Here is a 25,818-nt window from a genome sequence, read left to right as displayed (position 1 = left end):
TTGTCAGGCTTCTTAAAATGAAAATCAGTGAAGAAATTTTCTATGATGCTTGGGTTATGTTTTTGACTTCAAAGGATAAAGTTTTTCAAAACTTTGTGAAGAAAGCTAAAAGAGTTCAAAGAGAGCTAAATGATAAAATTATCTCTAAGACGAGAATGATCTAGGTATGCTTCCCAATAATTATAAATTTGTGCAAGATCATCCAATATATCAAATAATTGGAGAACCAAGTCAAGGTGTAAGGACTAGAGCATCCTTGCATCAATATTGCAACAATGTAGCCTTCATATCTAAAGTTGAGCCAACTTCCATAGATCAAGCATTAGAAGATGAGTTTTGGATTAAGGCTATGTAAGAAGAATTAGATCAATTCAAAAGAAATGAAGTATGAGAATTAGTTCCTAGATCCAAGGATAAATCTATAATAGGAACCAAGTGGGTTTTCAAGAATAAATTAGATGAAAATGGAAATAAAACAAGAAATAAGGAAATGCTTGTAGCCAAAGGATATTACCAAGAGGAAGACATCAATTTTGAAGAATCATATGCTACGGTAGCTAGGTTAGAAGTAATCAGGATTCTTTTAGCCTTTGTCTCTCATATGAAATTCATGTTATATCAAATGAGTTTTCATAGTATCTGGATGGCATGAGTCATATCCGGATGAGTTTAAAGTAATATCCAGATATTGTTTTAGTATATCCGGATGCCTATTATGCATATCTGAATAGGATTCTTCATGCCTTTTTTTCCCATCCGAATGCTTTGCTTGAGTTATGCATGATATCCGAATGACCAGGGTTCATATCCGAATGTTTTATTGTGCAAATTTCGTTTATGTTCTTTATAATAATAATAATAAAATAAAAAATAAAAAAAATGGGCCGACCCAGCTAAGGTCGAACCCCCTCTTTGTTATCTCTCTCACTTTCTTCTTCGAACACCTCTCTGTCACGCTATTCCTCATCTCACCCGAAACCCATCTCTCTCTTCCGTCGCCCTCTGCCGTCGGTGTCTTCTCCATTGGTAGCCATCGTCTCCCTTGTTTGTTGCTGCCTCTCCATCGTGCAGCCGATCAGATCCACGGCACTGATCGAATCCACGTGTCCCGAGTCTCATTTATTCGACTTCACGGTGAGCTCCATTTCATATGCATTTTTTTTTTTTCATTTTTTTCTCTCTTTGTGATTGGTCTTGTTAGGATTTCACGGTTATTCGTTGTTCATTTTTTTCTGTCTTTGTGTTTTTGTTTCTTTGTTCTTGTTAGGGTTTGTGAGCTCTATTATCCCTAGCCCCCAAATCCTCCAAACCTTCATGCAATGCCTGATCCAAACCCTCGCCCTCATTCTTGCCTCTCGCTATTCCGTTGCTCGCTACATTTCTCCTCTCACTACTCTAGCTTGCTCTCGTCCTCGCCTTCTCGCCTCTGTTAATCAAAACCCTAAAAATAGTAACAAGTCACTGTTTTAAAAAATTAATAATAATAATAATAATAATAATAATAAATAAATAAATAAATAAACTAAAAGATCATGTCAGGACCCGGTTCTCCGTGTGGTGCCTGTAAAGTATTAAGAAGAAAATGTACCAAATCATGCGTTTTCGCCCCTTACTTCTGCCATGAAGAAGGACCTACTAATTTTGCAGCTATCCATAAAGTTTTTGGTGCTAGTAATGCCTCAAAACTTCTGGCCCAGCTTCCGGTTAGTGACCATTATGGGGCTGTCGATACACTTTTATATGAAGCTCAAGTTAGGCTTCAAGATCCTATTTATGGCTGTGTATCCTACAGTTTTTCCCTCCAACAGCAGGTCCTCGATCTTCAATTTCATCTACCTTTATTAGAGGAATTACTATTTGCAAACTCTTATACAAATCCTCTCAATGTTCAAAATTGGTTTCATCCAGAAACCAATTCAAACCCATATTATGACAATGGATCTTTCCTCGTAGATGATCCAAACCCTCTTTAGAATTTTGAAATCTCAATCATTCAAGAAGAAAATGTGTCGTTTCCTTATTTCCAAGAGACTAGTTCGCAACCTTACCCAGTCGAAACTAGCAACAGCCAGTGGCCATTCCCATATGATATTGATGAACTTGGATCCGTCGTGTTCGGCAACTATCATCAGCACTGAGCATCGGCGAAATCCAAAGGTATCAACGTGGATGACTTAGATTACTGCTTTGTAGATTCTGTAATGCTACTGTACCCCTTGACTATTCTATGATTGCTTTCTTTGTAGATATACTCTATGCTGTGTAATCTTAGATCTATGGTTGGAATGGTTAGCGCGAAATTCCATGATGGATATGTTGCACTATTTTTAATACTTAATGTTACATCTATATTGTTAGTACTTTCTGTTTATCATCCATCATATTATTTATGTGGATTATTCTTGGTAAATTTCTCTCATGGACTGTATTGTTTAAATCTTTATTTTTTTTTTCCCGTTAACAATGTCTTTTTGATTATAACAAAAAGGGGAAGAAGAATAAGATGTTATGAGATGAGAAATTGTATGCATGACAGTGTGAATTGTATATTATTTTTGTATGGGGGAGAAAAATGTATTATGATATTTTTTCGTGTATGTGAGGAAATAGTATATCTGAGAGATAAGACACCAAGCAGGTGTAACCAAGGCAATCAGATTTGACAATCAGGTTTGGTCTTTAAAACTCTTAAAATTATTTTATCTATTAAGCTATATCCAAAACATTTTTATACTATTAGTATTTTTGAAAGGGAGAGCTCATAGCATAAAATTAAGGGGGAGTTCAAAAATATTTTATCATATCATCTCATAAATCATGTTTTTTTGTCATCATCAAAAAGGGGGAGAATGTTAATCCAACTTGCTTATATTAATTAAGTTTTGATGATTAACAAAAATATTTTTATGATATAAATGTTTTCTCTTACTCATGTAAAAAGTAAATTTATTTTGAATTAAAAGAGAATTGCTTTTAGACATGTTTTCTTGTTTTAATCATTTATGTCTCAGAAGCTTATATTTGAATTTTCAAATTTTGAATTAAAGGAGAATTGTTTTTAAACATGTTTTCTCTTACTCATACAAAAAGTAAATTTATTTTGAATTAAAGGAGATTGCTTTTAGACATATTTCCTTGTTTTAATCATTTATGTCTCAAAAGCTTATATTTGAATTTTCAAATCTTGATTTCCCATGCAAAAAGTAAATTTATTTTGAATTAAATGTGAGACATGTTTTCTTATTGTTTGAGAAAGTCTAAACATTTTTTGAATTTCAAATTTCATATTAACCCTTTCTTTAGTGGCTAAAACGCTTATAAATACCCCCCAAACTCATTTTTTGAGTATTCATTGTACATATTGCACATCCAAAGCTCCCAAAATCTCTCAAGCTAATTTTCAAACATTCCAAGGCTCTCAAAGATTCATTGTTCATCCACCGAAGAGCCACAAGGCAAGAGGAGAAAAAGATATCGCAAAGCCGAATCCGATCTTACCGTTTATTTATTTATTTAAATATTATTGCCTTGTATATTTTGTGCTTAATTGCTTATTTGTGTCCAAGTGTGGACAATTATTTGTGAACAATTAAATTATCATTGTGGATTTTATAGGTTTCCTAGAATCGTTAAAATTTAGGTGAATCTAGTTTTCAAGGTAAGCTAGGGAGAAAACCTTGGTGTTGGTGGTTTTCCTAGAATCCGTGTAATCTAGGAGTGTATCTAGTTTCCAATGTGAGCTAGTGTGGAAGGCTTAATGAAATTATTTTAGTGGAACCCCAATGGTGGTTAGACCTTGGGAGAGTGGATTAGGTGTGTGTGAAGACACCGAACCACTATAAATTGTCTTGTGCGTCATTGTATTTATTTTTATTATATCTTGTGGCTTACATTTATTATTAATCTCAAATATAATTTATTATATTTATCAAATATATATTTTTCAATAAAATCATTAATCAATAATATTTATTAAAATTGAGAAAAATTTCAATCACTCAATTCACCCCCCCCTTTTAAGTGGCTATACCCTAAGGGACCAACACATCTCGATCACACCATACTAGAACTGGCATAGTTACCGAGTTAAGTGAGTTTAATCAGTCGATCACTCTCACTCGGTCGGGATGTTAGTCAATGAAAGGATTATAGTGCATGGTAATTGAGAGCCTAAATACATTTACAAAAGTATCGATTTCATTGCCATTAGAATTATTCCGAATCTTGGCTAGAGGATACTCAAAATCTTTCATGATGCTTTGGGGAAATAGAGAGATCCTCTTAGTAAATAGAAGTGTTCGGTCAGCGTCAAAGAGTTGACGTGTCTTGATTGCTACATAGTTGTAAACCTAGAAAGTCACATGTACACTGAGTAACACGTCAGATTAGTGATCATCTGACGTTAATGTGCTTTTCATCATTAAGGAGTTAATGATGTTGGATGTTGTTAAGAGTTAACAAAAGGATCAACATGATTGGGAGACCGTTAAGAGTTAACAGGGCATGCCGTTAAGAGTTAATGAGGGTCTTGGCTCCATTAAGAGTTAATGGAAAGGCTAGTAAGAGTTAATAGAGGGGCTTAGATGCAATAAACCAAAAGTTATAGTTGTAGGCACAAACGGTTGATAGTTGCCTTATGGACGGTTGACAATTTCACTTGAAAGAGCTAAAATGGTTGACCGGTTCTTGTAAATAGTTGACAGTTTCGAGAATAGGATTAATCCCGAGTGCTTTCGTCTTTTATCACTTTCGACAACATAGCATTAAATGCTCTATTGCTTTTAATTATGCCTTTTGCAGGGTATTTGTTGAGGGAAATTAATGAGGAAAGTGGGAAAGATTTAAAATGAGAAGAGAAGGCATGGCGTGGAGCGTGTGAACCAGTCTCCCGAGCGTGTCTTGCAAGCCATTGGTCGCCTTTGTAACGACCTGATTATGGATCTAGATTATTTTGGTATTTTGGGTATTAATGTTATGTGAGTGAAATTTTGAAATATTAATTGAAATGGATGTTTTAAGTGTTGTAAGTATATATATATGTGTGTGTGTGCGTGTGATTTTATAATTAATTAAGTGGTGAAAAAAAGAAAGAAGGACTAAGTGGGCATATGCATAATTTCATGAGGGCAAAATGGGAAAGAATGGATGATATAAAAGGGTGCCTTAGAGAGAAGCCAAACTCATTCTTCTCCTTCTCTCATTTCTCTCTCTTTTCCTCTTCCTCTTACCTCAAATTTCTTCTCCTTCAATTTGGAACTTTAAGGAGGGGATTGGTGGTCGAGATTGAAGGCTTTTGGTGGAAACTTGGAGGTCAAACCTTGTGGTTCTTCTTCTTCTCCAAAAATCCCCCATTGGAATCAAAGGCAAGTTTGTCTCTATCTTCTTTAAATGGCAAGTGTCCACTTAGGGTCCTTCTTGTTGGAAATTTTGGGGTTCTTCCTTCCATTGAAGTCCTTGAAATGCCTACTTTTGGGGGTGAAAGTTAGAAAACCTTTCATTTGGAAGGGCGTTATTTTAAGAAATCTGATTGTTTGCGTCTCGTGTCTTTTTCTTCGAATTTTCGAATAATCATTCGTAGCATCTAGATGGGGACTTGTTTCTCCCCTTGTTTTTAAAAGGAATGATGCATTTGTTGTTTGGGTGTAGAAACATGCATGAGTTTGGTGTGAATAGCATGCATTTCGGGGTTGTTCTGCAACTTCTCAATTTGTCAACAGTTTTTAGGAAGTTGTTGACAGTTTTTAAGGAACTGTTGACAGGCTTCACGCAGAGGCTATCGACAGTTAGATATTGAAAGGGTGATTCTCAGGATGTCGACCGGTTGGCAAGGGCTATCGACAATTCCCTCTCGAAACCCATGAAACTGTCAACTGTTTCTCTTTGTCTGTCGACTATTTGCTTCCCTTGTTGTTTGATACTTTAATTTATGCATCCATCTTGCTCCAAATCATCATGTGAATTTCTAACAAGCCCTCCAACATCTAAAACCTTTAAATTTGTTAGTGGAGGGTGGGAATCGGGATGGTTCCAAATATTTGTGCATGTGTTGGTATATTTTGTGTGAAGGTGGGAGAAAATGGGCTATGGGTACTATTTATTGCATATAAACATAACAAGGGGAGATGTTTTTATAAAATGTCTTTGGGGTAAGAAAGTGGTAGATGTTCATGATACTGCATGTTATATACATGGTCATACATGTGCACATTTAAGCTTTTAAGAGATGGGGTGTTATAAGGTAACTAAGGATATCCTATCATGTCGGTGGGCTTGTACCCAACTGTGGTTATCATGCTGGTGGGTTTATACCCGACCGTGGTTATCATGCCGGTAGACTTATGTGGACCATGGGAGATTTGACTCATAATGCCGCCTAGGATGGACTAGGGCGTGGGTGGATAATGGTCCATACTTGATAATGACATAAATTCATTGATGAGTTGGTGTATGAGTTGGCATATGAACATGACTTGCATGATTCTGTCTATGATGTTAACCTTTGGAATTCTGCCTTGGGATATGGGATATTATTCTACGCTTGTTATTACTTTATCATGCCTGAATTTATTATGCCCTTATTTGTCACTTATACTTGTTGAGCTTTGTAGCTCATGTTGTTTCCTTGCATCATTCCAGGTTCAAGCAAAGGAAAGGCAAAGGAGGGTGGTGAGTCTAGCAGTGCTTGAGCGGGGATAGATATGTGTATAGAGTCACTCCAAGCCTAAGGTCCTTGGGGGTTGTTTTGAGGGTGAAGGGCTGAAATTGTATTTTGTTTGTATTTTCCATTGCCCTTCTCATTATTTTGTATGTATAGGCAGTTGAGCCCCGAGAAAAAGAATAGTGTAAGGCTGCATGGATGTATATATGTATATATACTTTTGTGGTCTTGTTGTTGATGAGAGTTGTTGTGGTTAATTTATGGATTTTATTTCTGTACCATTTCCTTAGCAACTCTCTCACGGATCTCCTATGCTAGCAGGAGCTTCGGGAGGTGGGCCGTTATAGCCTTGCTCTAAAGCCAGGTTGCATTAAAGCCATTCTCCCCTCTTGCTCCCTTTTGTTCTAGTGTTCATCCACGGTTGTGAGACAACCATTTATCATCCTTAAGAATCGCTAATAGCGTTGGCTCACCTTCGTTGAGACCGTCCTATCACGAGTCCATCAAAGGGTTTCGGTTTACCTCATGCGTGGACAAACTAGGTCCCCTACACTTGCGGGGGTGGGTTGGTCCCCCAAAGCTAATAGGTTTGGGAGCAAGCCGTTGCAGTTCGTGGGAGCTTTGTGGAGCCGAAAGCTTGGAGCTTTGGTGCATCGGACAACTGGCTACTACTTCATTTGGCTTGAGGTATACAATTCTCAACCCCTTATGGATGAATGTTTCATATTTGCATATTGATATTTGATACCGAGTCTTGCAAGGGTTTTGTTTGCTTCCACTGCCATTTTGTTTTCGGTTTTGAAAAAGTTTTAAAACCCACTTATCCTTTGCATTGATCCACCAAGTGTTGGCGTTCTTAATCATCTTTCACAGACATGGCTCACAGGTTGTCTTCTTGTATTTTCTCATGCTTTGGTTAATCTATCTACTTTTCACGTTTAATTATCTTTCAATTTTCCTTAGCATAAGAATTCAGATCTCTTGGTTTCTAATTAACTAGGTGTCTTTGTTGTGGATCTGAATACAGAATTGTTGATTTAGTCATCTGCGGTTTTCCCCCAAACATTTAAAGCTTGTGCAGTTTACATTTTGGTGCTACCTTCTTCTATTGACTACTAGAATCACTCACGTGTAATTTTAAGTTGTCTAGTCTCTAATTTCATTGTTGAAACACGAGTGTGCCAACTTTCCCTGTACGAATATGACTAGAGATACTCCCAACATCACGTGGATTATGTGCTTGGAAGATAGTCCAATCTCATATCTTTCTGGCTGCTTGGTTCAAAGAATGGAACTCTTGTTTCCATTCATGGACGTAGTTTTAACATCCACCATGCTACTGATTGACCCCAAATCTATGGTATTGTTGATTCATGATGCCATATTTTCTTAAACAAGGTTAACTTTGTTGTCTAGAGTGCAAAACAGAAACTCATCTTCTATTATATGGAACAGCTAGGGTTTAAGCCAAATCCCTGTAATTTATAAAAAGAAGTGGTCATTCCCTATGTCCTTTATATTAAAGAATCATGGTGTGGAAGGGTTTCAGATTTGCAGGCTTATTAAGATACAATATGAATCTGAAAATATAGATTGGTTGTTAAGGAAGTATTTCCAGTTGCTGATTTAATTTATTAGTTTTCGCTATAATTGCTTGGAGAGATTCTTGGAACAGTTTGGCAACCATTACTGTTTCCTCAAAGACATGTAACTTTGACTTGAATAATATTCTTCTTCTTTCTCCTGTAGAATCTGGCTTGGAACTAGAAGGATGGCTTAATTCGTTGTATTTGTTTTTGTACATAGTCTAACGATACTAGAACTGTTTCATATTTTTGGCCTTTCACTATTTGTATATTCTCATCTCATTTTTTGTTACTCCTGAAAATCTTGTGAATTTTGAACAGTTTTGATTTTGTATTTGCCGATAGCATATGCATCTTTCATTCATCACTTGGAGACTCAGTCCTTAAAGGTTTTGCCACTGTGTAGTGCTTGTGCCCGTTACTGTGCCTTACGGGGATCTACTCAATATGTCTTTGTTAGCATGCTGGAATGAGAAAGACAGGTTTGTTTGTAGTGGATTTGTTACCTAACTATGTTGACCAGTTCTCAAATTCTTTTCCACTTTCAATGGACTCACAAAAGTTTAAATGAATGCCAACTATATACATATTTCATAATTTAGTGAGCCTTTAGCGTATTGGCAGCATTAGATTTTGCTCTTTCATAGATTGGAGAAATTTGTGGTGGCAGTGAAGTCAGAGCAGTTGGGATTTTGGATAGATTGGAGTCCAGTGATTGCCATGGCTTTGATGTTATCTCTGGCTTCATATCATTCAGATAAACAAGACTGCATTATGATTGTGGGTACATTTCTTTGACAAATGGCAATAGGTTGAGAAGCTACACGTGTTCACCGGTGACCGAAATTTGTCGTTTTGAACAGATTTTAATTTCCTGGTTTATGAAGTGTTGATGACATGAATGTTCAGATAATGACATTGGTCTAGAGCACGAACATTTCCCTTCCAGAAAAGCTAAATGCTTTTTACTGCTCAAAGCATTTAGCGCACATAATACAAAAGACCTCTCTACTTCAGGAACTGAATTTGGTGTTCTCTGTGCAGAGTTCATCAAAAGTTTGGAGAGCTGCTTTGCAGAACTCTCATCTACATTGTCGGGAACGGTGACAGTGCCCTCATTCTTATCAAATTATAACAGAGCCTGGAACTTTGACCGGTGCTCCTGTTTGAATTCTCCTGTGGATTGCCTGAGATCAAAAGCCAATCATTATCAGATACCAATCTTTCGTAATCCCTGCCTTTTGAGGATAAGCAACGCAACTTCTGATATGCAGCTTGAGTAAGTTGGAAGCAACTAGTTATGCAATTGAAATTTCAATTTGTGCGTGATGCAATTATCTTGGCGATTGGGTAATCTTCACTCGAGCCAGAACTAGAAAATATTCATATTTACAAATCTGGAAGTAAGGTGGAAAATACTATTTAGATCTGAGCATTGTTTATAAATGTCTTGCAGAGAGGAAGGGAACTTTTGATAGTATTAGCTAGCATTTTCATCTGAAGTCATGCTCTGCTATGGTTGATGTGGACCTCAAAAAGGCATCACAAGCGTTCAAGATGATTGCTTTGATTATCTGCTTACAGGCGAAGGGTATTTATTATTCCAACGGTCCTAAATTATTGATGGCTGTTATATTGACTTAAATTGGAATAAGTCAAGCCCTCTTGAATATTGCTGCAAGTGAAGTCTACCCCATGATTCTGAATGGGGAATCATTTGCTCACACTTTCCTGTTGAAATCATTTGCGCATTCATTGCCACAACTGTGGGCCAAAAAAAGAGCTTAATTTTTATTCAGATGTTTATTCTTATTTATAATCAGTTTAAGCCTGAATAAAAAACTGAGAATTATAACAAGTAATCGATAGTTAAATATAAAATTTGTTAAATCAAACAACATGATTTCTAATCCCAAATAATGGGATTAAAGTTTCCATATGTTGTTGTTTTGGCTGGGTCTTGAAGCATGGGTGCTGGGGATTGGTGAGGAGTTTAATCCTTTTCACAAGTGATGTAATATATGCTCTTGTGGAGAATGTGGATAATGCCAAATTGCTGAGTCCAAAAGGCCACCCTCATAAGTCATGACACAGTAGAAGTGGGTCCTATTATTATTACTCCTCCTATTTCAAAGGTGGAGCTCTCAGCTCTCTACACGAATGGGAACAGAGGAACATAAGGAGACAAAATGTAAAACTCAACCTCCTAAATATCAAATTTATGGCTAATGAAGTTGTGGTATGGTGGCAAAGCAAAGGTCACAAGATCTTTGCGTCTCCTATTTGAGTTGGAGTTTGTTATATGTAAAGTGTCCTTATTTAGTTATTTATCTAATTTTTTGTTGGCTTTATAATGTTGTATTTTAGTATTAATTTATTGTTGGCTTTGAGAAATTATACTTTAGTTAATTATACTTTAACAATTCCATTAAATTGCAATGTACTTGTACTATAAAAAAAAAATATCATTTTTAGGGTGATCCGATTTCATTAAATTTGTTATTAAAATATGTAATTAGATAATGTTCCAATACCATTTGCTATTATTCCAATCAAATACTTTATGTACACTCTTAACACTGATTTAATTTTTTTTTAAATCTAGCAAAAGAAATATATTTAGACTTGTAGTTGTGAATGTTGAATTTTTTTTTTTTTTTTTTTAACGTACGTATCATCATAAACGTTCCCTACTGTTCAGTCTCATGATATCAACAAGAGAGGTAAAGTAGAAATTCAGTAATCAAGTTTCAATTTCAAGGAAATCGAAATGTTGAAAGTTATTTAAATTTAGAATAAGTGGGCGGATGTGAATGTCAAAGCAAAACACTTTGAAAAAGATTTACTTATTAGTAAAAACTTTGAATTGAAAAAAAAAAAAAATTCATTATTTTAATAAAAAAAAGGACAGTATCTCTCTCTCTCTCTCTCTCTCCATTGCAATTCTCCAGGTCATCCGCTGGAATTATTGGGAGCCACGTCAGCACAGGGACACGTAAGCAAGGATCCTGATGGTCCAAAATTCAAACCCACGCCCATCTCTTACACGGAATTATTGGTTGACTAAAGCCTTTTGTCTTTTTTCTGATTTGTAATTTTCTCTTCTAAAATATAATTATTTATTGTGTTAAATCAAAAAAATAATTAATCTAATACCTTATAACTCGGTTCTTACTTTTACAAACCAACCACTACTCTTTATTAAAATCTATTTAAAAAATACGTCAAAATAATAAATATCTCAAACATGATTTTGTAGACATTTCAATTCAAAAAGTTGTGTTGATTATTATATATGGTTGGTTTATATTATATTCACATTCATGTGGGTTTCAAAATTTATCAATTTAATTTCTAAAAAATATCCAAAAAAATATCAATTTCATGCACACGTGGACATAACGACAATTTGAAGTCGTATCACCTCGTCAAAATTTTCAATATAAATTTGCATTATAATATTAGCGCCTACTTTCGTTTGTAATTATATATATATATATATATAATTTAGCATATCCGTATTTATATACCAAACTTTCTTCCTGGGGATCTCACGTATCGATTTTATCACTTGTTTTTTAATTTCTCTCTCCATATTTGCATCTCTTCTTCTTCTTCTTCTTCTTCTTCTTCTATCTCTAGAATGAGCAGTCTGAGAATGGTGGAGGCAAAACTGCCCCCAGGGTTCAGGTTTCATCCGAGAGATGAAGAACTGATATGTGATTACCTGATGAAGAAGGTGGCTAATTCCTCCGATCATCTTCTTCACTGCCCCCTCTTGATTGAAGTTGACCTCAACAAGTGTGAACCTTGGGACATTCCTGGTCAGTAAATATATAATATTATTGATCAATCTGCATGACAATACACATGCTTGTGTGTGTGTGTCTTCATCCTTGTTCAATCTCCATATCGGTTAATTATAACCATGCCAGATTCTTTTCATTTCATCTTCATGCGCGTTCTACTTTCAATTCGAGAGAGAGAGATGATAGGTAATTGTGATGGCAACTGGGCTTCTTAATTTATATTATATGTATTCTGGTAATTAGTATATATGTCCTTAAAATATATATTTAAACATCGATCTGTAATTGATGAACCGGATGATTCTCGATCGATCGGATTATAACTTAAGAAGCGTATTGTTTAGCAAATTTTTGGTTTGATGCACTGCATGGGAGCATCTCATAATTCTTTGAATAAATGTTGTGTTAATTATATTCCTTTCTTTAATTAGTGAGTTGATTGTGTTACATGATAATTTGTAACAATATTGAAACCTTTAATTAGTCTTTGATTATAATCTTATAATCTTCCCCCTTCTGTAATCATCCACATCAAATGTTAAACAAAAAATGTTTGGTTCGTATGATTAAAATGTCTTATTCATCTCTCTCTTGAAACTTCTCCTTCATTATTGATATATATTAGCCTTCAATTCCAAGAAATTGACATACAACTTTGGCTTTGTTTCAACAGAAAATAGTGACAGCATTAATTGAAACATTAACTGGCAAATTTGTCCAATACTTTTGAAATAGAACTCATTTTGCAATTTGCATCCCTATCTTCAGCTGCAACTTTCACGTTTCAGCCTCATCTTTGTCAACTTTCCGTTTACAGCTAATTAATTCTCCATTGTAGTTTTTAGGAATTGACACTTTGATCTCCACACTGTGCTGGGCCACGTGTGGGGCTGTCCACAGGCCATCAATTGTTGTGACCACTGCAACATGATGATCCAGATTGATACTGACTTCTTCACCAGATTCTTTCTGATCAGTTTCTCCCTCAATTATGCTTAATTTCTTTTGTTTCAATAATTCTTGCCCTTGAATTTTGATCTTCATTCATGCAGAAAGGGCAATTTTTAAAAAAATAATGGAGACCAAAGAGCTCATTAATTGACAACTAATTAACTTTCAGTAGTTAATTTACAAGCAGGCAAGTTTTTACTAATTAGAATCAATTATATGGTTAGGGAAACGGTTATATTATTAATCCCTCATGCAAGAAACTTTTCTGACCTAATTTCTTGGCATTGAATTTTCTCAGTGCACATATAAACTTTCATGTTAATTTGCAATGTTTTATATATAGAGACTGCATGTGTGGGGGACAAGGAATGGTACTTCTACAGCCAGCGGGATCGGAAATACGCCACCGGACTTAGAACGAACCGGGCCACGATGTCGGGGTACTGGAAGGCCACCGGGAAGGACCGGCCGGTCTTTCAAGGAAGCACCCTTGTTGGGATGAGAAAGACCCTAGTTTTCTACCAAGGGAGGGCTCCCAAGGGAAGAAAGACTGATTGGGTGATGCATGAATTCAGGCTTGAAGGACCTCTTGCTTCCCCTAGGGTTTATTCAAGCAAGGTTGGTCCCAGTTTCGTTATCATTTTCGTACGTGTCCTTTGAGAAAAACAACAAAGACTGGCTGGATAAAGCATAAAATCCCAATATTTTCGTGTTTTCGTTTTCTTTCTTATGCTTGCGATAGAACACCATTATTTTCATACAACAATGAAACTTGGTTTGTCTCCTGACGCATGGAGATGAATTAAAAAAATAGTGGTAGCTGAATTAATGGAGCAAAAGAACCACTCACTTTGTTTGTTTATTTATGGCAATTAGATGCATAAAACCATATATAAGAGGTTATCATAATGTGAACAAAACATAGGATATCAGATGATGTTCCAAAATCTAACCACCAAATAATTCCCATATGACTTCCCATTAAAAACCAAACCTACTTCCTTGTCCTTTTAAACGTCTCCAAATCTTTTCAACTAAACCAAATCTAACCATTAGTTTTCAATTAGCAGAAGATTCTAAGGACATGAATACATGTTTGATTGTGTGGTTTATTCTTAACTAATTTATTTTATTTGCTTTTTTCGTTTTCCAAACCAAAACTCTGAGAACTTGAAGAACGCATTTGTTCAATAACAAGCGAAAACATCTTTTTAATTTTTTGGTTATTAGAACTAATTGAGATGTTAATTTTGAGCTTAATTTACTGCAATCAGTTCATGGAAACTAGAATAGAATTTCTGAAACCACAATTATATTAATTAATCAAAAGGGTAGTAATTTTTCCAAATTAATTAATTGTTATACATAATTTATGATACGAAATTAAAGATTATGATTGGTAGATATTTGCATTGAAATGAAAGACCCACAATCAGTTGCATCATCACTTCAACTAAAATAGCGATGGACTTTTGGTGATAATTTTTGCTTTCTGCATGGGACCGAGCTAAGTCAATTGATAAGTGCTTGTTGTGACATGAACAGGAGGACTTGGTTTTGTGTAGGGTTTTCTACAAGCACAGTGAAGTTGCAGCAAAACAAGGCATGAGAAGGGATTATAATATTGAAGCAAGCTCTTCATCTCTTCCTCCATTGATGGAAACCTTCGTCCCCTTCGAAAACCAGACGACTCAAGCAAGCACAGACGGCGAGCAAGTGCCCTGCTTCTCCATTTCCACCCCAAGCCAATTAAGCCAAAACCAAAATCTCATCTATCCATTAATCACTAATTTCCCAAACCAGGTGGCGCCAATCATGTTTGAAGGATTAATCCCAGACCTTGGCTCTTGCTTGAGCCCTCTCTCTTGTGACAAAAACACCGTCATAAAGGCAGTTCTGAATCATTTCAAGATGGAAACCGCTAGCCCTAATTTGAAAGGCTCAACAACAGGGTTATTAGGTCAAGACAGCTCTGAGATCTTCTTTTCTGATGTGGGTTTGCCCCCCATGTGGAGCCATTGCCAAAGCAAATCAGCCCAGCTTCATGGAGTTTGGAGTTGATTAGTTTTCTTTCCTTTTTTTCTTCTTTTTTTTTTTTTTTAATGAGGTTTTCCTTGTGGTGGTGTATTAGTATCCATTAGTTTCCTACTTTCGAAAGGATAATTGGAGTATATGTGTGTTGTTTAACTTTAATTATAGACCTTAATTAGTATGTGTGGTAATATAAGTGATGGTTTTTTTTTTTTGTTTCCTAAAGACATTATTAATTATAAAGGTAAAAAATCCTGTTAAAATCACTTTATTAAAAAAGTAAGAGAAAATAGATAACATAAAATTTTATTTTTCGACACACTTAGTCAACTTTATATTTCACTAAAATTTCATTAGTAGCAAGTTTAATCCTTCAACTCTATTCAATCTTATGGCATATAACTATTCAAAGCTTTTAAACATTAGTTAAGATAAAAACAAGGAACCCACATCTCAAGTCGTCTTCCTACTATATTAGTTTACCATTTTAGGTTGTGAGTCAAAATTACTATTTTTACATAACAAAAAATTAAATATTTTTTTACTTTGATTTTCTTGTCTTACTTAACCTATTATCATATAATATATATAACATGGGAATTGCCTAAGTCTTATAAATAGTATATAATCTGGCCAATTCAAAATTTTGAACCCATTGCAAGAAAAATAAAAAGAAATCCTTTATCTTCTTTCACAACACAACAATTAACAAGCCCTAGATAGAAAAAAGAAAGAAAGAAAAAATCTAGGGTGTGGAAATAGATGGATTTAGTGAGATTTGGAGCATCCTCCTCTTCCTCTGTAATTTGAACACCTGTGCCAACCACACCAATTAAAATGAATCTGCCATGTTTGAAAGTTTCTCACTATCACTTTCGTCCCCTTAATTAAAACCCAATTATTTTATTATCAGAGTAATGACTAAACCCCAACTAGACAGAATGGTGCTTATTATTATTTTTCTGCTATTTGACTATTAATTACAATTGGTTAGGTTTGTAGCCAACAAAGTCTAATTAGAATTTCAGTTTTCCATTATATATATACACGCTCACATATATAATAATCCCAGTTGCAGAGGATAGTGACTAGTACTGAGGGCAATTTAGGCCCAACTCTCATAATAAGTGGATTCCATTTTTTGTTTGGTCATAGGCTGAATACTTCACTAATATAAAAGTACTGTTATTATGCAGAGTTTGGTTACATAAATTATAATACTTAAATTTTTTATTTATAATTATATTTTTCCTAGAATTATTATACGGTACACATTAAATTAATTAGATTCAAATTAATTGTGCATAATTAAGTTATAGATAAGTGTCTAATGGTGACCCATTCCTGCTGTGAGTCTGCAAGAACACAATTTTTCTACACTTACTGTTTAGCTTTGACCAATAACAAAATACACTTTTATATAATAGGAGAAACCTATTTTCTAACTGTGATGGATAAGAAGAAAAACAAAAAATTATTTCTAAATTAATTAAAATTATTCTTTTACAAAATCTATTCTTACGAAAGCAAAAGTTCACTACGATACAAAACATGCACTAAATTTGTTTATTTCTTCCCTTGGGCCACTTTTGACAGAAAGACCGTGTTTGGATCTACCCTATTTAATGGGTTCCCCCCCCCCTCCTCATAGCCTGTATAGCCTTTCTCTACCAAAATTGAAGTCTTTTAAGACTTTTTCTTATATATTTAATTATAGTAATAATAATTAGAAAAACTAATGTTATGTTTGGAAATTGGGGGGAAAATAAGGAACCATTATTTTTCCTTCAATCCAAAAAATTAACAGTTACCTTAATTATGTCATTTCGTAATATTCTGTTAAACGTCAAATAAGAGAAAGTCATTTTATTTGAATTTTCCTTTAATTTTCGTTACAAACAATTGAGAATAATGACTTTCTTTTACCCTCTTGATTTTTCTCTTGTACAAGTGCCAAACGAAACTTTAGTATCTGTTTGGAACTTGTAAAAAAAAAATTAAATGAAGAGGAAGCCCTCTATGAGAAATTATGAATTAGTATTTTATAGATAATAATGGGCAAGGAAAAAAGCAATTTTATTGGTTGATGAGAAAAAAAAAACTAATAATATAGAACAAGAGAAAAAATAACAATGAAACCAAAATTATTTTTTATAATTTATATTTTTAAAATTATTTTTTTCCTCTGCCACTTCCCCCCATGGTTCAATTATACCCAAAAAATACAAATCTTTAGTAGGCCAATCAGCCCAATTTCATATGTGAATGCCCATTTTAGTTTAGACTATAAATCCTAAAAATTAAGTTAAATTGGTAAAATATTTATGTTAGTCATACATGATTAACAATGTATATATCCGACCACCAATATATTTACAAAAAAAGAATGTACTTGAAAGCGAGAAACATCTACCTTGGATCACAAGTTCTGGTAAATTGCAAAAAAGAAAAGATGAGACTAGATTTGAGTTGGCCGAAAAGCCACTCCGATGCCTAAGATATTGAGCAATAGAAATGAAACAATAGAGCTAGAGGTAGATTCCGATTAACAATGAGAGTAAATACTTACCTTGTAGAAGATATCCTCCTCAACTTATACACTACAACATATTTTGGTTTTCTCTACGAAATTTTTCGTAGTTAAAAATTCAATTTTTGTAACAAAAACTAATTAGCTACAAATTTTTATTCGTAACGTGAATCGTAGCGAAAGCCTCGTAGCTAATAGTATTTAGCTACGATTTAATGTTTCGTAAGAAATAATACACTTTTCTCTACGATTAAAAAAACTTAGAGAAAGAATTGATTTTCTACTACGACATATATCATAGCTAATTATACTGATTTTCGTAGTTGATGATAGCGATTTTCATAGCAGATAACACAACTTTTAGTACGAATGTCAAATTGTAGAGAAAACATTTACTTTTTACTACATCAAATCGTAGCTAATCATGTCAATTTTCGTAGCAATTAGTTTTCACATGCCAATTTTCGTAGCAAATTAATTTTCTCTATTAATATTTTTATAATCAAAAGTTCAATTTTCGTAGTTAATTCTATATATAATTAATATATCACTACGATATCACGAAATTTAATTTCGTAGCAAAAAAAATCCCTTTTTTGGAAATAATATTTTTCTCTAAACCTTCATCAACCGTTATAATCTATATAAATTTAAAGCACAATATATAACTTCAAAAACTTTCAATTAATTTCATAACATAAAACTAATGTTAACCACAATCTCCACAATCTCAAACTGTTTTAAATCTGACTAGTACATAATACCAATACATGTAATGATAGCAACATTAAATCCTAAAATGAAAATGGTTAAAAATTAATACAATAGAAAATTTAGCTCCAAATGTATTTCTTTCTCTACTACTTATGCATATCGACAATCTGAAAAACAAAAGAAAACGAAAGATCAAACAAATTAGTATAATTTATATCAATATAAAATATTTATTATAATTTGAATAAAGAAAACTAATCATACTGATAACTTAAAAAAGCATTCAAATCACTTACCATGAGAAATTATTTAGTAGAGTCAAAATCACATAGACCTCATACCATTTTTTAGCAGACACCAGCTTTTATCCATGACAAAAGACACTTTCTGAATCACATTAAAAATTAAATTAAATTAAGAGTAAAGTAATATCATCGGGCATAATTAAATTATACTTTACAATATAAAGCTAAGGTGGACCAAGGATAAATAGTAACAAATCAATTGTTTCATTGCATATAACAATAAACTTTCACGCAGAATTAATGTATGCATAATTTTTGTTGAATATATTTCACTTCGAAATTCCAATACCTATTGTATCACTCATTGTCTCACGAGTTTTCTCTAAGGAATTTTGACAAATAGATGGTACACGCAAAGATTAAATATATGGTATGCTTGTACAACTAATTAAATATAGGCATTTTATCAAACATATGGTATACACAAGGATGAACCATAAGCATTTTATTAAATATACGATGTGCTTATATAACTAAAATAAAAATAATGAATCCAAACAATAAGGGCAAAAACAAAAAAATCAACTCTGGACACACAGATGATTACAAGGAAGAAAAGTACAAATCGGATTAGTACTTGCTCATCTTCAATTCTTCCTGCCGTCTCCAATTACCTTTTAATTAATTTTATTATGCCTTCTTCAATTTCTTTCTCCTCTATGTGTTCTTCAATTTTTTTCTGCTCTTTTAATTTCTTTCACTGTCTGCCTGTGCGCCGCTTCCATTCCAAAAATTCCTTCCCATCCTTTCCCTTTATAATATCTTATATGATATATGCGCTGGGCAAGCCCTAAGGCAATCCCCAATTCACGCCACTTTTGTACAATATATAATAATATATAATACATATATATAAATATTATAATATAATATAATTAATATATTATTAATTATAATAACTTTAATTATATAATAATATTAATTATTTAAAATATTTATTATTTTTTAATTTATAATATTAATTTTAAAATTAATTTTATAATATTTTTTTCTTTATTTCTTTTTTTAAATACATGATTTGCACGATAATTCCATGAAAAAATTTGAGAGTTTGGGAGGTTTATTTTTAATTAATTTGAATTTTTTAATTGTATATTTTAGAGGGAATTTGTCTCGTTTATTTTTTTATATTTTTTTAATTTTTATTATTTTTTATTTGAAAATATTAAACTTATCTTTTAACTACAATTTAATAATTTTTTAACAAAATCTTATTTTTTTTGCTACGTAATTTTGAAACGTAGATAAAACTTTCATATTGAAAAATTATATTTTGTGGTAAAAAAATTTGGCTCATCTAAATTACCTACGATTTAATAATTACGTAGCAAAATATTAATTTTTTACTACGAAACTTATAGCGTAAATAAAATTTTCGTAGCCAAAAACTATATTTGGTGGGAAATTTTTAGCTCCTTTTAATTATCTACATTTTAATAGTTTCAAAATGAAATTTGTTACGTAGAAAAAAAATTCATAGAGAAAATGTTATTTTGTTGTAGTGATAGCAGTTTCGAGACAATTCTTTACTTAGGATTATTTATTCTTTACTTAGGATTATTTATCTTTGTTAGACATCACTCCTAGAATAGTTATTCCAAACAATTCCAAAAAGATAAGTTTTATCTCCTAAAATTGTTTTATCCCAAATTTATCAGGATTTGACTAGATAGTTGGATTCTAAGAAGTTATCCCAAACCCTAGTTGAATCGCTTACTTTTCGGTGAGGATCCTAGTCACATGGGATTGATTTACTCACGAGTTCATGAAAGACCATTTGTTCAATCGAGGCAAATAGGCCCTCGTAAAATATTAACATTGAAAATAGTTTGACTAGCTACTGGACCTACAAGTGTGGGTTCGTTTAGCTAATTAATGGGCAGATTCTTGAGTATTATCAGAAGTCCTCTATTTTATTATTGCAATATCATTGAAGTAATTAAGTATAAGTAGTATATCACAATTTGCTTAATTTTCTAGGTTGATGATGGCTTTTAAGTATTAAGGCCAATGTTGGCCTTTAAGTGAGGATTTAAGTATTTTTGAATATTTGCTGAAAAATCATGAAGTCATCAGAATTCCAGTTAGTGATTGGTTTAAGTAAGTTTGAAGCAAAGAAAGGATAATAAAGGAAGAAAGAAGAAATGAGAAAGAGGAGGAAAAGAGAAGTGATGAAAAAATAGAAGAAAATGGTAGCAATTGGCTAATGGCGAAGATGTGAGCCAAAGAAGATGACAGAGAAACCCAACAAGTCGGGTGTATAAGATTCATGCACATGATAAGTCAAGTGCATGGGTTGCGAGAGCTTGGACACGTGTGGTGCGTGTGTGTGAAACACACAAGGTAGAGAAAAAAAAAAAAAAAGAGGGGATGAAAAAGAAAAGAAAGAAAAACAAAAATTATGAAAAATATAATAAATTTCAAAAAAATAAAAGTGAGGGGCACATATCGGATGATCAGTTAAAAGTCTATAAGCTTTTTTGAGCAAATCATTCGAGGCTAACATGCAAATTGAGAAAGTGAGTTTAAGTCACTAATTAGTGAATCATAGTAAATGGTTATCCTAAATCACAGATTATTTCATTACTAGTTTTTTTTTTTTTTAGTCGATTTTAATGTATCAAAATGTACATTATTTGCATTGAGCATATGACTATTAAGCTTAGCTGCTTGTGTGTCATTGTTTGACCATAACGAGAATGGAAAGTTATTCTAAAGGGTTATTTGTATTATCATCAAAATGATAATTAATGTGATGATCATTGTAACTATATCTTGACCCGGGATTAATATATTAGATATTAAATCTCTACAATTAAGTCAAGTCACATCATCCATGTATTCAATGCCGCATATTCAACCTTTATTCAGCATTAGACATTAAACCTTATTTTTAAACTACTTTGCAAGTTGTTTACATATGGAAATACTAGCCTCAGGAATTGTATCAAACCAATCCCTTGCACTGTTTTTGAGAAGTTTTGATAGAGCATAGTGTTAGTGGCATGCCTAGACTACATGGCATCATCACAGTATCGTCGAATATGTTCATCAAGCTCTTTTACCCCCTTCTAATATGCTAAATAGAGGGTAACTAAACTTTGTTTTGTCATGGGGCTTATTGAAGATGTTGGCAATAAAAGGGTTTAGGTTGAGCGTGTAATTGGGATGGTGGCTTTTTATGAAGCCTTTTATTGATCGCTCAAAGAATAGCCTTTAGCTAGAATCATATCTCTCTTAGGATAATTGTTCGAATTTTTTCTGCATCCAAATATAATTTGCTTTACAAGGTTTGCTAGTACTGCTTAGCTTCAATTGGTCTCTTATTCCTCTTTATGGATACATTTGTGTTGCTAACGCCTACAAGTATTAGTTGACGTCAAACTAGTTGAACTTGGTTTTAATTAGGTGACGCAAATTATTTTTCAAGATTTTGCATTTCAGCCATCAATTTGGTTATGCAAGTATCCTTTATTCCCATAAACAATCCCTATATTGATGATTTACACATTCGACTATCAAGATATTTATAGAAAATGAACGTACCTTATGGTGAGAAACACCCACCTTAATTAGATCACATGAACTAATAAACTGTAAAAATAGAATAGGTGGCCAGGAAAGCCACTCCAATGCGTAAGACATGGAGTGATAAGGTAGAGATAAGAGAGCTAAAGGTAGCTTAAGATTAGAACGAGAATAAATGCTTACCCCAAAAAAAAGATTCTCTTGTATTTGTAGTAGTTTAGAGACAATCATTTGATTAGAATTAGGTCTCCCTATTAAACAATGTTTAGTCTGCTATTAAAATATTTTGATGATGAATGTTTTATGAACTTTAATAATCTCATATATTATGCTTGTTTTGATAAGATTGTTAATATGTTTTATATATATGAAAATTATTTTATCTTTTAGGAAATGTAAATTCTGATATTTTTTAAGAAGATGTTAAGGTTGCGTTGATCATTTTAATAGATTAATATGTTTGTGATTAAGACTGTTTTTATATTTTATCTGTTAATATGCTTAATAGGTTGTTTTAGAATTTCAAGAGATATTCTAAATATCCATAATACATGGGCATTATATGGACCTCATGGTTTCTAAGTAATCAAAGTATGTGGTACCATTACTCCAAACTTAAGAGCAATCTACTTTATATATGAATTCTTGATGTCTTTTGAAAAACATTAAAGGTGTGTTTGATTGCATTATCTAGAATTTAATTCTAGGTAATATTGCCTAGAAAATAAAAACCATTTCACCCCCTTGGAAAATGAATTCCATGAAAACAAACTTTAAATACTTGTACCATACATATTTTTCCATAGAAAAGTTAAGAGTGTTTGATTGCATACATTTTTCATGGAAAATGTGTAATTATTATACATTTTTTATGAAAAACAATCAAACACTCTTAACTTTTCTATGGAAAAATATGTATGGTACAAGTATTTAAAGTTTCTTTTCATGGAATTCATTTTCCAAGGAGATGAGATGGTTTTTGTTTTCTAGACAATATTACCTATAATTAAATTCTAGGTAATGCAATCAAACACAGCTTAAGAGTGTGTTTAATTGTAAATATTTACCATAGAAAATGTGTAATTATTACACATATTTTCTATGAAAGTAATCAAACACTCTTAATTTTTTTGTGGAAAAATGTATATGGTACAAGTATTTAAAGTTTCTTTCTATGGAATTCATTTTCTAAATGGTGGGGTGGTTTTTGTTTTCTAGGCTATCATTACCTAGAATTAAATTCTAAGTAATGCAATCAAACACATTCTAAGATTTTAAATAAATGATCATATACTCATAAGATGTTTCTTGAGTTTTGATCCATAAAACTTATATTGCTCATTTGATGTTTAATATCAAATTTCTAAAGTTTTCAAATCTAAGGAGGAACTCTTGAAGAATTTATAAAACTAAATGTTTGTTAATTACTTGTTAAGCAAAATCATCCAAATATTTAAAAAATTTAGAGCTTATTGAATTCAATAGTATTTGATCAAACTGTTGTGATTTGATGAATAAGCTAAATAGAATAAATTTTATTTTAGAAAATGAATTATTCTAGTTGAGTAACATATACTATGCTCAACATATTTACAATATTTTATATGTTTGTCTCAGTTAAGTGGCAAGTAAATTACTTGACTTACATGAATGAAAGTTTATTCGGGTATTTATATTTATATGAAATATGTTTTGTTAAAAAGAATAATCTTTTTTTGATTTAGAAAATAATATTTTTAGTTAAGTAACATTCAGTGTATTTAACTTATTATTTTTTTTAAATCTAGTAAAATTCCGTTAAAACTTTATATGTAACTAAGTGAAAGTGATTGAAAAATTAGTTTTAACTAACTTTTACAAACAACACTTGTGTATTAAATATCTTAAATATTTGGACTTAATGTTTATGTTAAGTTATATATTAGGTGTTAATGTTGATAATTGTTTTGATGATGATATTCAAAATAATATATTAAAGATGATTGTTGATAGAGTTTTAATCGAGTAAGGTATAGAATTAATCGAGTATATCAAAATATTAATCGAGTAAAAATTTCATGTTACTCGAGGAAACTATTAATGTAATTAATTGAGTTTCTGATCTCATCATTTTAGTTGAGTATAAATCCTATTGTAATCAAGTAAGCTAATTTTGTATTGCATATAATCAATTACAAGCTATAATGTATTCAAGTAAGTATAAGTTTATACTCGACTAAATATTATTTTATAATCGAGTAATTATTGCAAGTTTCTGTTAGATTAAAAGTAATCAGGTAATCAAATTTATAATCAAGTAAGTATCTTTGTATACTCGAGTAAATTCAGTATTGCATCGAGTATAATCTTTATAGTATTTTGTCATGTCTTTGAATATTTTGTAATCTATTGTATGAATTTATAATCGAGTTTAATCGATTAAAATCTTAGTTGTAATTGAATATTTATTTCAAGTTTTTATTGAAGAATTGTAATCGATTACAAATATTTTATAATCAAGTAAAAATTTAAGTTTAATCGATTTCAATTTTAATCTACTCGAGTAAATGCAAAAATTAATCGTATATTATTTCTTTGTAATTGAGTAAATAGTGATGTATAATCGGTTAAATTTAATTTATAATCAAATAATTATTTCATGTTTCTGCAGAAGATTTGTAATCGATTACAAATATTTTGTAATTAAGTAAACTTAAAAATTAGTTGATTGCAAACTGTATGTACTCAAGTACAGACAAACTTAGTTGATTACAAATTTTGTTTACTTGAGTAAAGATGAAAAATACTCGATTACAAACTCTTTTTACTCGAGTATAAATATGTTGAAACTTAAAATCATAGCAGCTGAACTAGCCTTTAAAATAGTTGTTGCAAGTGCATTTAATGTATAGTTTTTTACCGTTAAATCTTTAAAAATGCTCTAAATTTTTTTTCATTATTTTATCTTAATTTTTGAATATTTTAATAATTATTTTAAGAAAACAAAATATTGTTCTTACAGATATCATTCTCTTGATAGCAAGTATAAAAGGGAGAAAAGATTAAAAAAAAAAAAAGTTGTTCTTGAATTCTTCCTACTCCTATCTTGAGTCAAATAACCCTAAAAATATACATCTTCTACTAGTAGAGAGAAATAATGTTCTTATCTCTTCACATTCTTTTTAAATCTCTCTTTTATTTGTGAGAAGTTATTTTCATTATTTAATTTCAATATTGTAAAAGCTTCTCGAAGTGTTTAATTTGTATACTTAACTTATCTTGTTGTGGTTAGTGGTTGAGCCTATAAAAAGTAAAGTGTAAAAGATTATAGTTGCTTCTTATAAAAACTGTTTGTATTTGGTTACTGTTGATCCATCAAAAAATAGAAGTTACAGCTGCATTTGTTAAAAGTTGGGGTTATAGCTAATCTTATAAGAAGTTATAGTGGATTGTTGAAATCTTTAATGAGAAGCCAATGTAGTGAAGTAGGCTAGTTGAGTCAAACCACTATAAAATTTATATGTGCTGTATTATTTATTTTTATATTTCATTTCAACAAGTCAAATTTTATTTTCAGCGATCAAAGTTTGTAATCACAATTATATAATTTGATCTTGTAAGTTCATTCTCATTTAAGTAATATTTGCATCATTATTTCTTAAACTACCAAGAGTTAAAGTTTTCAATAAAATCTTTTATAACTATATTTCAAGAACTCTAAAAGATA

The 25,818-nt window shown here is 32.1% G+C and overlaps 2 protein-coding genes across 3 annotated transcripts; both read left to right on the top strand.

Annotated features, from left to right (window-relative positions):
• The first annotated feature begins 1,532 nt into the window (after window positions 1-1,532).
• Window positions 1,533-2,293, top strand: LOC127811204 (LOB domain-containing protein 29-like). Its single transcript, XM_052350912.1, has 2 exons — window positions 1,533-1,886; window positions 2,273-2,293. Exons 1-2 carry the CDS (start codon window positions 1,533-1,535, stop codon window positions 2,291-2,293), a joined length of 375 nt encoding a protein of 124 aa, XP_052206872.1.
• A 9,528-nt stretch (window positions 2,294-11,821) lies between these two features.
• LOC127810968 (NAC domain-containing protein 21/22-like) lies at window positions 11,822-15,244 on the top strand. Of its 2 annotated transcripts, none has more exons than XM_052350611.1 (3): window positions 11,822-12,068; window positions 13,348-13,622; window positions 14,550-15,244. In XM_052350611.1, the coding sequence occupies exons 1-3, from the start codon at window positions 11,888-11,890 to the stop codon at window positions 15,063-15,065; spliced, it is 972 nt and encodes a 323-aa protein (XP_052206571.1). In that variant the 5' UTR covers window positions 11,822-11,887; the 3' UTR covers window positions 15,066-15,244. The 2 variants fall into 2 exon arrangements, with proteins under 2 accessions (XP_052206571.1, XP_052206572.1); XM_052350612.1 differs by lacking the exon at window positions 11,822-12,068 and adding an exon at window positions 12,082-12,239.
• Window positions 15,245-25,818: the final 10,574 nt, after the last annotated feature.

The sequence above is a fragment of the Diospyros lotus genome, chromosome 10 (assembly GCF_014633365.1).
Source record: "Diospyros lotus cultivar Yz01 chromosome 10, ASM1463336v1, whole genome shotgun sequence".
In the NCBI taxonomy this organism is placed as follows: Eukaryota; Viridiplantae; Streptophyta; class Magnoliopsida; order Ericales; family Ebenaceae; genus Diospyros; species Diospyros lotus.
The sequence above is the reverse complement of the archived record's forward strand: the minus strand, read 5'-3'. Positions and strand labels throughout refer to the sequence as shown.

Bases quoted from the DNA above. Each gene is read 5' to 3' on its own strand.
- LOC127811204 (XM_052350912.1), top strand. From the start codon at position 1,533: ATGTCAGGACCCGGTTCTCCGTGTGGTGCCTGTAAAGTATTAAGAAGA. The intron at 1,887-2,272 runs GTTCAAAATTGG...GTGTAATCTTAG, and splicing joins CTTATACAAATCCTCTCAAT to ATCTATGGTTGGAATGGTTA.
- LOC127810968 (XM_052350611.1), top strand. From the start codon at position 11,888: ATGAGCAGTCTGAGAATGGTGGAGGCAAAACTGCCCCCAGGGTTCAGG. The intron at 12,069-13,347 runs GTCAGTAAATAT...TTTTATATATAG, and splicing joins TGAACCTTGGGACATTCCTG to AGACTGCATGTGTGGGGGAC. The intron at 13,623-14,549 runs GTTGGTCCCAGT...TGACATGAACAG, and splicing joins CTAGGGTTTATTCAAGCAAG to GAGGACTTGGTTTTGTGTAG.